We start from the raw sequence: 12,126 nt of genomic DNA, 5'->3' as shown, positions 1-12,126 counted from the left end.
GAGCTGCCATGTAGCATTACTGCTGATGCTCCACTGTAATGTACCATCTACCCCCGAAAACCACAAACAACAAGCGCAAATCCTGCTGATATTCCAGATTGGGAGGAAATTGTGCTTTTGCCTCACATTCCATTCTTATCGGAATTTTTATGTGTGTTTTCTTGATCGCTACAGTGCTCAGTGAACTGGTACATTTTATGTTGAGTCCCATAACTCTCCAACTCTGTAATTCTGAATTAGCCCCGTATTAAGCCCGCACGGAGCAAGTTTTTAAACTGTTCATCAGTGTTCCTCCTACCATGCCAGATATTTTTAAGCATAGATTATCTCTGTACAAACATATAATTTCAATTTCCTAAATTACCTGAGCCAACATGCCATGTTAGATAATCAATTAAGAATTTTGGGAGGCAGAGGAATCTCTTCCTTTTGCTTTCTCCTTCTGCATCATACACCCATATTCTTGTCCACATTCACGTGTGTGCATGTGCGTGTGAGCGCGTGCGCGCATACACACACACACAGACTCTTGACTAGTTGCATCATATTTTTTTCTAAGCTACCCAGTAAAAAAGGATCATTTTGCATCCTCTAGTTCTCAGAAGAAAGGCTGCAATGTCATGTATTTCTGTCTGTACATCTATGCATCAGGAGTTGTCCCTCTTAAGTAGGCTGGAGTTATGTAAGTGTTTATGTACACAAGGTTATAGACACAATAGGTCATGGGAGTTCAAGTTAAATATTTATTTTGTGCTATGGTCAGTTGAAGGCGGTTGGGCCATGGCGATGAGGCTGCGTGTCACCCGGAGCAGTATGTAAGTGTGACATGGACTTCTCTGGGGACCACTGATGGTTGCTGTAGGTCAGGCTGGCAGTGGGCCACCAGCAAGGCCTCCACCTTCAGTTGCTGTCATCTCTGAATCACTTCTGGACTAGAGAGGCTCTAGACAGCATTGCCATAGACCGGGAATGACCACACTCTTACCTGCCCAAGTCTATAGTCATTTCTGCTAAGAGAATAGGAAAGGATGGTGACCAGTGTTTTCTCTGCTTTCTGTGGGTGAGAACGGGCTTGGAGAATGTGTGTGGGCTGCTGAGTGCTTAGTGCTTATTTAAAGCTGTCTCAGAGCATATGTTCACTGGCTTTTCTAGAAGCAGGCCTTGTGGATCTTGCTGGGGGCTCACGCATTAGGGGGCTTAGTTTGATATGCAAGTAGGCTCCAGGATTCCCAACAAGTTGCCCAATTATCACCATAAGCCTTTTTACTGTTGATGTACACTAGAAACTTTAAGTTTTAGCTGCCATTTTTTGAGAGTGTACCATGTACCAGGCACTGTGAGAACGACTTTGCATTATATCATTCCACTGAATTCTCACAATATTCTATTAAACAGACAAGAGTTGTAGTTCACCAAAGAAGAAATAGAAGCTCAGACAGGTTAAGTAACTTGTTTAAGGTCACAGAGCTAATTAAGTGTGAGAGTTGAGATTGAAATGCTAATCTGTCTACTACCAATGATCAGGCTCTTAATCATGACATTACTCAGTTATTTTATGCATTTAATTCAATGAACATAATTTAAGTCACCTAGAAGGTTTTTGTAGTTCTGTGCAGTTACTGAAGGTGCATGGATAGTAAAAAATGCACATTCTTGATTTTATGTAGGCTGCACTCAAGGATCAGAGAAGTAGACCATGAGATAGGCATAGAAGATGTGGCTTTGAACATGGGGCTGCAGTGGGGGGAAAGGGTCTTGATAGTCATCTGAAGGAAGCTGGGCAGCATCTTAGCCATTGGTGTACAGGCAAGTGAGTCTCATGATCAGAGATTTTCAGAAAGAGTTTAGAAAGAAGATGCTTCCATGAAAGGTGGGCCCATCGGCAGGCAATCTAGTTGGGAAGACTTTGCAACAATCCAGATGCATAACGCTAAGGTGCTGGCTGGCACACGTGATGAAACAAGTAGGAATGAACATCACAGGGTGGAATATGCCAGTGCAGGCATCACAGGAGCTAATGTTTGTTAGCCTATAACCACGTGACTATCATTGTGCTAGGCATTAAAAAAATGAGCAAACTCGTTTAATCCTCAGAATCCCTATGAAGTAAGTTATATTATTTTTTTTTCATTTTATGGATGAGATGATGGAGAGACAGAGAATGCCCAAGTGCCCAATGAATCCAGATTCATTCTCTGCCCTTTTCACTCCAGAGCTTGATCTGCCTAACATGGTGTCAGACCTTGGACCAAGATGGGGTGTTAGGGTCCAACTCATCTTTTCCTAGATGTGCCAGCCATGCATGCCCTCAGGGACATATACCCTTCTCTCCCCAGGACAAAGTGCATGTAGGGCATGTGGGAAGAGAACTGGCGTTAGTGAGAATGATGATTTTGTTTGTGTCCCCTTCTGTGTCCTGGCAGCTCATTCAAGGCTATACTCAGGAGAACAACATTCAGGTTTCTTTCTATTTTCCTCCATTAAGTAGGACTTACCTTCTATACCGGTGATGGTTGTTGTTTAGTTTCTAAGTCATGTCCAACTCTTATGCAATGCCATGGATGGTAACCCACCAGGTTCCTCTGTCTAAGGGATTTTCCCAGCAAGAATACTGGAGTGGCTTACCATTTCCTTCTCCAGGGTATCTTCCCAACCCAGGAATTGATCCCATGATTTGGCGGGTAGATTCTTTACCACTGAGCCACCTGGGGACTCTCTGGTGAAATTGAGGTCAGAAGACCTGTGTTTAGGACTGTTTCTGTAGCTTAGAAAAGCATGCTTTTGAGCACATGATTTGAGATCTTTGAGTTTCAGGTTTCTCATGCTTAAGGTGGGGATTATAATATTCATTCATCTAGTTGTGCTTTCAAGGAATGGATATTGAGTACCTACTGTGAGCAACACACATGCTAGGGAGGCACTGGGACACCAACTCGAGAACTAGTCACAGGGTGTGCTGTTAGGAGTTCCGAGTCTAGTGGCTGAGGTAAGTAAATAGTTGCAATTCAAAGAATCAAGAAGATAATATTCATTAGAGGTTTTTAAAATCTAAAGTGCTTTGAAATGGTGGGCTATTACTGTTATTAACTCTATTAGGGAGCGTGAGAGGAGAAAGTCAGAAAATGCCAGCGAGATCCAGGTTGGGGTTGAGTTCCCCACTTTGCCAAGGCTCCCACTGGGAGGGCTTCCAAGAGCACAGGCCCTTCCAGTAAGGGTGCTATGGCTCCCGCCTGCTTTTGACCTTTGTGAAGAGTGCTTGCGTGAACACACTTCACTTTCAAAAGTTTAAAAATACGCACTTGGAATTGTAGATGATCGACAATGAATCCCAGGCGTGTGGAGAATTGTGCTGATCTGGGAGTACATGGGCCATGTGCCCTGCAGTTTGACGTCAGCACCGTCCAGGAGGTGCACAGCCTCTGGGCCCCTCTGCGCGGTCAGTCTGTGATGCAATGTGCTTTCACAGCCTGTGAATCAATTCCCTCTAGGAAAAGAAAAAAAAACACAAAAAAACCCAACAAACAGTATGCTGATGAACTGGATATACCACTGTTGAAATCCCTGATTTTGCAATATTTAAATACTTTCTCAGCTAAGATGGTGAAATAGTGTAAGCAGAAAAAGAGAAGCCACATGGAGTTATTAGAATCAAGCCCTTTCCTTTTTGAATGTTGACCTTTGAGTTTCCAAATTGGGTAAAGGAGTAATTATCAGGAATACCTTGATAAAAGGTTGTACGATCCCAGTTTAGGAAAACCACTTTACATGTTTAAGTCCTTTGTATTTTTGGTAGCACTTTAATACCAATTTTCTAATTTAATCCTTCATGCCAACTCTGTCAAGTAGATGGAATATTCATAATTCAATTATAGATGAAGACACTCAGGACAGAGAATTTGTGACCTGTCCCAGACTCTTACACCCAAAACACAGGGGATGGAGAAGAGGGTAAAGGAAATGAATATTCATTAAACAGCTACTATTTGCTCGGTGTTTAATATGATTGAATTTAATTCATCACACAATCCTGGGGTGGGAGATGAGTATTCTTATTCCTATTTTACAGACAGTTAAACCAAGGTCATACATTTAATATTTAGAGGATGAGTTGAGATTTAGATCCAAGAGCTCCTTGATTCCAAATCTGTAGGTCTTTATCTACATTTCCAACATTGTCGATTATGTGTTTTTACTCTTCTGAGCACTTACCTCCAGTAAGTGTGTATTTGTTTATACACAAGTTATTTGCACATACTATTGTACTACTACTTTAGTACCATTATAAAACATCCACAGGAAATAAAGATATAGAGATGCATACAGAAGAACGGAAGACATACTATTGCTGCACTCCATTTCGTAGACCACCGTCTAGTCTGTACTCCTTTCTTGCTTATTAGGAGCACAAAGTTCATTCCTTCAGCTTATTTTCTTAAACAAATCCACTAGGCAGCATAGGGACATGTTAGGGTGGGGTTCCTCAGCAGAGGCACTGTTGGCATTTTGGACCAGGTAAATTCTTTGTTGTGAGAGGCTGTGTATTGCGGATACTTAGAGGCATCCCTGACCTTTATTCTGTAGATGCCAGTAGCGTATCTTCCACAGAGTGACAAAGAAAAATGTCTCCAGACATTGCCAGATGTCCCTTGTTGGGGGTAGGGGAACAAAATCCTCCCCAATTGAGAACCACCATTTAAAGGTAATCAACAGGAATGTTCTCCTTCTTGCTAATGCCAAAGAAGAAGGCATTCAGCAGCACCAGTTTGGAAGACGTTTTTCCTTGCCCATTGAAATTCATCCAGAGGACCCTTGGGCTCAGTTCCAACCTGTATCCAGCAGCGCCTGAGATTGGCCAGCCAGAACGGAGGTCCAGCTGTTCAGTGATGATATCAGCCTTGGGATGACTCCCGTCCCCCTGCATATCACATCTAATTTTAACATCTTGTGCTTCACTGCCAATGGACTTTGACAAAGCCCAGTGTGGAAGACTATGGTAGTCCAGTGTGGGGTGGAAGCAGGTAGACCTGTGTTCAAATCTGTCTTCTGACACTATTATCTGTGACCTTGAGCAATTCCCTTGACCTCTGTCAGCCAGTCTTTCCTCATCATGATAAGACATGCAAGGGAGGAGAACATTTATATCATAGGGCTACAGTATTTAACACAGTGACTGTTACTGGCTCTTAATAAACAGTAATAGCTATTCTTTTAATTATGATGATGATTGTATAAGATACTTAGACTCTTGCCTGACACATAGTACGCACTCAATGAATGACACAGGTTGTCATAATGTGTATTGTAAATATGCATTTTTTGAGTTTGATGAGTTTGACTATGCTGCTAAGTCGCTTCAGTCATGTCTGGCTCTGTGCTACCCCATAGACAGCAGCCCACCAGGCTCCCCCGTCCCTGGGATTTTCCAGACAAGAACACTGGAGTGGTTTGCCCTTTCCTTCTCCAATGCATGAAAGTGAAAAGTGAAAGTGAGGTTGCTCAGTCGTGTCTGACTCTAGCAACCCCATGGACTGCAGCCTACCAGGCTCCTCTGTCCGTGGGATTTTCCAGGCAAAAGTACTGGAGTGGGGTGCCATTGCCTTCTCCGGAGTTTGACTATAGATTCTGAGAAATAGGGACAAGATCTTGTTTATCACTTGATCCTGATTACCTAGTTCAGCCTCAGTTCAGTTCAGTTCAGTTGCTCAGTCGTGTCCGACTCTTTGCTACCCTATGAATTGCAGCACACCAGGCCTCCCTGTCCATCACTGACTCCTGGAGTTCACTCAAACTCACCTCCATTGAGTCGGTGATGCCATCCAGCCATCTCAACCTCTGTTGTCCCCTTCTCCTCCTGCCCCCAATCCCTCCCAGCATCAGAGTCTTTTCCAATGAGTCAATTCTTCGCATGAGGTGGCCAAAGTACTGGAGTTTCAGCTTTAGCATCATTCCTTCCAAAGAACACCCAGGACTGATCTCCTTTAGAATGGACTGGTTGGATCTCCTTGCAGTCCAAGGGACTCTCAAGAGTCTTCTCCAACACCACAGTTCAAAAGCATCAATTCTTCGGCACTAACCTTTCTTCACAGTCCAACTCTCACATCCATACATGACCACTGGAAAGACCATAGCCTTGACAAGACGGACCTTTGTTGGCAAAGTAATGTCTCTGCTTTTGAATATGCTATCTAGGTTGGTCATAACTTTCCTTCCAAGGAGTAGTTCAGCCTGGCATATAGTAAAGTGAAAGTGAAGTTGCTCAGTCGTGCCCGACTCTTTGTGACCCCATAGACTGTAGCCCACCAGGCTTCTCCATCCACAGGATTCTCCAGGCAAGAATACTGGAATGGGTTGCCATTTCCTTCTCCAGTAGGAGGTGGCATGTAGTAGGTGGTCAGTAATTGTTGTGAATCCATGAATGCATGCATTCTTTCTCTGAAGCCATGAAAATGTGTGAGCACTGTCTTTTTGGGGTTTGCTTTAGAATCATAAGGGCCCTCCAGAAATTCTCCAGTCCCTTTCACCTGTGCAGTTCAATGGGATTACATATGTTTGGCACTGGCTTGGGAGAGAAGGCAACTCAAACTCTTCTTATGACCTGAAGCTTAAGGAGTGGGAGTTCTGTATCATTTTATCCAGTCAATGGAAATGCAGGAACTCAATCATCAAGATTGTCTAATTGTTCCCTTGAAATTGACTGAGATGCTTGCTATCATGATATTTTCCAAATTCCATTTCATAATGCAAGTTTACTTATCTGGTTTCAGGTTTTTGATTTATTCTTCGTTTCCTCTGGCTAGTTTTAGAAAAATTAGAACTCTTTTGTGACTTTACAAAAAAAGATAACTTATGAGGCTGATAAAAAAATTTTTATTGGGAATACATCAAAAATCATCAATAAACCAGGCATAACAATGCTTGATAAATTTAGGAGAAAATTGATTGCAGCAGTAATAGCTGATTTAAACTAATGCCTGCTTGCGTCATTACTCAAATAAACACAGGAGCTACATCAGTTTTAATTTCTGTCTTGTTTAAAAATGAGCGAGTTTCTTTTCAGCAAATGACTGTTGATGATCTGGATCTTAGCATTAAAAAAGGGGAAAATTTTCCACCATTTTCTGATCGTTGTTGTATGTTCTTCAAATTTTCAGCACCTCAAACCTATAATTTTCAGAATATGTTTTATAAAAGCAGAATTAGCACTATGGGCTTGTTTTTGTGTTTGTGTGGGTTTGGGGAGTGTGTTAGAGAGGTGTGTATGTAAGTAGGCATGTGGTTTTTGTCATTCAACCTAAATGAGATATGCAGTTGGAATGTTCCTTTTGTTGGAAAAGCATGTATTCAAAAAACATATTGCCTCTCAACTTTGTTGAGTAACCTCTCTTTAGGTATTAATGGGATGAGTGAATAGAAACTTCCATTTTGCCTTGTTTGGTATCACTCAAAGGCTGATTTTATGTTAAATTATATGTAATTGCCTAGTCACATCAAAATACTAAAAAAAAAATTGAAAGCAAGAGTAGCCAGACTCTTTATTCTCACTGTGTCTAGGAAATGCTGCTGAGATTCAAAAGAAGTAAACAACTGAGTAAGTGGGGTTTCATTTTTCTCCCCCACCCCCAATTATGAAAATATTTGAAAAATGCAGAAAAATTTTTAATGAGCCAAAAGAAAATATTTAAAAGTTATATAAAATTCTGTCATCTAGTTGCAACCCCTCTTGGCATTTTTTAATATGGTTTCAGGCTCTTCATTCTATACATGGGTTCAAACAAAAGAGTCAAGATAATATTGCATATACATTAAAAAATCTTATTGAAGTATAATTGATTTATAATGTATTAATTTCTGCTATATGGCAAAGTGATTCATTTGTACACATATATTCTTTTTCATATTTTTTCCATCTTTTTCCTATTTTCATCTCAGAATATTGAATGTAGTTCCCTGTTGCACATACATTTTTGTATGCGAATTTTTCTTTCATGTGACTTATAGCCATGCTTTTGTGTTATCACAAATTTATAGCAGTTTAATATCTTCATTGGCCAGTAAACCATATTTGACCCAACTGTTCTATTATTAGGTATTTAGGTGTTTTCCACTATTTTCCTTACACAAAACTGTGGACCTCTTAATTAGGTAAGGGTTGTCTGGCCCAGATATATATTCCTGTTTTTCTTCTTTGGTGATTTGCTTATACCTCTTTCTGTGGTATCTTAACTTGACTTTTTCACTAGGCCAAATGGTCTTCTATGTTTTTGATAAAGTTTCCACATCTTTACCAGGGGATTGTTTCAGGCATAAAGGACCCAGGTGACTTACTGTAATTGACCTCTAAGTCTTGACCCCAATGTGGAAACGTTATTGCCCTGAGCCCAAAGGATGGAGTCATAGTTGCCTTCAGCCAAGGAGATTTGGCTAAACTTGGCCTTGCCTTTTAAAGCTGAGTTTTAATAAATCAAGGTTTACTTCTCCCCAAACCCACTTTAAATCTCCAATTGTCAGATGTTTCTTATGTTTAGCTATATATTGTTCTTATTGAACGTGGGTTGCTTTATATTGAAAATGCATGGTTTATTAACCATAGTAACAGACTTTCCAATATGAACGTGCAGCAGAAGGATTCCCAAGTATCTTGACTGTAACATCAGTGTTTTCCACATGGGGATTATGTTTGGAGCAAAACCCATACCATCCATTGATCATGTTTCTGAGAAGAAAAGCGTCGATTGCTCTTATCCAGGTTGGAAGCATAGAATCCAGACACATGTATGCTGATCTATTGTGTGGGGAAGTCAGGGGTGAACACTGTGAACATCTGCTTCAAGTTACATCTTTTGCTAGTTTCACATTATAACTTTCATGACAGATACCATTTGCTAAATGTCTGTAGGTTCTATTAAATCTCTATCTGTATACTTGAAATCTGTACTTTTGTTTGGTAATTCTAGTTTTTCAGCTTAGGGTCTCACTAATTATGTCTTCCTTCTGGTCAACAAAATCACAGTTTTGGTCACACTGGTGATAACCACTGCTAATTTGTTCTGAAAGGAAGTTTTCATTCATTTAAATGGTACATGTTGAGTTCTGCTGTGTCCTCAGGGACTAGACATATGAGGAAGATCACTCAGTATGGAAGGTGAGGGCTGGGTTATGCCTTGGATCACCATGACTAGGGGTACACATGGCCTAACCCCATGGAGAAACACGAGGAAAGCACGGTGTCTGCTGCACAGAGTTTTCTGCAGTCAGTATTCAGTTTTAAACTTGAAAGTCCCTATGTTTGTCTGTCAGGCCCAGTTTCTCAGTGGCAGGATCAGGTAAACAAACTCATAAACAGCCAATAAGACAGAGTGGTGGTAAGTTCTGCAGAGGAGTTATGAACAAAATGTTACAGCATTTCAAAAGAGGGTGATGAAATTGGTGCTTATGCTTACCCTGACTTTTACAGCTCTCCTGCTGGTCTTGTTCTGTGCCTCCATCTTTCAGGATGCTGAGGAGCCTTTGGATATGAAAAGGGATAGTTTCTAGGAAAATTATCCTAGGAAGGATATTCCTTGCTGTTTCACCAAGGAATTTAGCCTCTATCTTCTTTTCCTTGAGTTCTTCCTTCCTCCCTCTCTCCCTTTCTTCTATCTTATCATTTATTATTTGATTTTTCCAATAAGTATTTCTTCAGCCGCTACATTTACCAGGATGGAGATACAGTGATGATAAATAAAGGGAAAGTTCTTGCCCTCAAAAAGCTTATATTCCAGTGCATCAGCCTATTGGCCCTGATTAAAGGACCAAATCATTGTGCCCCACATGCAAATGTTTCTGCTGCTCACTAACTATGCTGTCTTAGCAGAAAAGCTCCTGTTGGCTCCCCAGGTCCTTTAACTCTTTGCTAGCACGGTGTGAGTTTTATCCACATCATACTGTGCTCGTGGTAGGCCCTCATCATGTGCTTGCTGATGAGTACTTGCCTGATTCTGCCAGTTTCCTAATTATATTTAATTTTTTCTCTTAAAATTTAGTTTCCTGCATCTTTGACTTACCTCATTTCCAGTCAGAGTCTCCACAGGAGTTGACTCAAGGATGGTTTCAGTTCAACATCTATAATAAGCAGATCCCTAAAGCATTTATTTTTAGAGGTTATGTAATTGCCAGAACTTCCCTGGTGGCTCAGACAGTAAAGAATCTGCCTGCAATGCAGGAGAACTGGGTTCAACCCCTGGGTTGGGAAGATCCCCTGGAGAAGGGAATGGCAATGCATTCCAGTCTTCTTGCCAGGGAAATCCCATGGACAGAGGAGACTGACAGGCTACAGTCCATGGGGTCGCAAAGAGTGGGACACGACTGAGCGACTAACACTTTTACTTCATTTGCACTATGCTCTACTCCAGCAACTTAATTTCATGGTAACTATGAACTACACATATTCCAGTGAACACTTCAAAGCATCCATGAGCACGGACAGAGTCAAGTTCACCATATTTAAGTCATCCAGCATTTAAATCACTCCTAAGTCAGCACTTTGGCTCATTCATTTTCATTCAGAGCTCAGAGCAACTTGCCTGACTTATCTCCTTGGTCCTCATATTATCCATCAGACCTTCACAATCAGGTTAAATCATTGCCTCACCCTCCATGAGTCTGCAGGCAAAGGATAATTTCTCATACTCAAAGATGTTTTAGGCTTTTGTATTTTAAAGCCAAACTTGTAAATACATCTTTATTCTTTCTGTGTACTTTCTTTTTCTTTCTCTTGTCTTTCTCTTTGGTTATTTCTTCCTTCACTTTCTTTGAATGGCTCATTATTTCTGTATTGAAAGGATGAATCTCAAGTACTGCCCATTCTTAGTGGAAAACAACCCCAGGAAGGATTTCTGTGCTTCTACTGGCCAGCAGTCTGTTCCCTCCCGTCATGAAGTCTTCCTGTTTGTGGGCCATAGGTTGGATTTTAAAAGCTGTGCCCTATTAAATTGATAATGGTTCATTTTCAGAGCTGCCTGTGGTTATGGATTCCCAGCCTCTCTTGTAAGTCTCTCCTGGGCCACACACCCTTTTTGGAGAGAGGACCTTTTCCTGGCAAAAGCAGTCGTCAACTCCTCTGCCTCCTCCCCATCGATTTGATGACTTGGCCTCTCAAAAGGTCATATACACGGTGGATTCTTTAAAGCTTGTTTATCTGGGAAAGGGCTTTTAGAAGGGAGATTGAATCCCTGCTGTCAATGACTCTTTTCTGAAACAGGGCCAGGGAGATAAGGAGAGTTCATGTTGCCAGGTAATGACCTTGCCTGGACCCACTTGAGAAAGGAACCCACAGGCATCTTGTTTGGAGAGGCCTGGCAGAGTGATGAATGGACCCACACTCTGTCCAAGGCAGAGAGGGCTATGTCCTCTCTGTTCCTGAAAGGCCAGGAGAAAGAGAGTTGACCCACATGCACAATTTTCCAACTTTTGGCACAGTCCTTTGGTTTACGCAACTTGTTGGGGTAATTTAATATTCATTAAAGTGTCTACTGTGCATGAGGTGCCAGTGGTCAGCTTTCACTCTGGTACACTCCACTCATCAGAGACCACTAGAGACAGTGGGGGCACCAGAGTCACAAATGCAGTCAGTTCATAAGCATCTCTTGTGTACCTGCACGTGCCTGACTCTGCATTATATCTTGTTATGTTCAATGGAACCACAACAAAAATATACATGACATAGTCTCACCCTCCCAACCGTTGTTTGAATCATATTGGGGCCCAAGGCACAGATAGATGAAGCAGCTAGAAAGCAGTGCCTGGCTGTGTAGAATTGAACTTCAGAAGGAACTTAATTGCAGCATTATTTGAAATTGCAATGAAATTAGAAACACTCTTGATGTCCATCTGTATGGGAATGTTTACAAATGATGCTCTAACCATACCTTTGAATATTCTGCACCTGTTTAAAAGAAAGCTATACATAGAACTATCAGTGCATTTCAGTCATTCAGTCGTGTCCAACTCTTTGCGACCCCATGGACTGCAGCAGGCTTCCCTGTTCATCACCAACTCCCAGAGCCTGCTGAAACTCATGTCCATTAAGTCAGTGATGCCATCCAACCATGTATCTCATCCTCTGTCATAGAACTATAGGCAATGACA

General features: G+C 41.5%; 1 protein-coding gene across 1 annotated transcript in view; it reads left to right on the top strand.

Annotated features, from left to right (window-relative positions):
* Positions 1–765: 765 nt before the first annotated feature.
* The window catches only part of PPARGC1A (peroxisome proliferator-activated receptor gamma, coactivator 1 alpha), a 454,316-nt gene continuing 442,955 nt past the window's right edge, over positions 766–12,126 (top strand). Inside the window, exon 1 of the mRNA XM_010839914.1 lies at positions 766–815. Coding sequence (XP_010838216.1) covers positions 781–815 — 35 coding nt within the window. The 5' untranslated portion in view covers positions 766–780. The remainder of the gene's footprint in view (positions 816–12,126) is intronic.

This window comes from Bison bison, unplaced genomic scaffold (genome assembly GCF_000754665.1).
Source record: "Bison bison bison isolate TAMUID 2011002044 unplaced genomic scaffold, Bison_UMD1.0 scf7180017864136, whole genome shotgun sequence".
NCBI lineage: Eukaryota > Metazoa > Chordata > Mammalia > Artiodactyla > Bovidae > Bison > Bison bison.
Note: the sequence above shows the minus strand (reverse complement) of the source record. Positions and strands in the feature narration are given on the sequence as shown.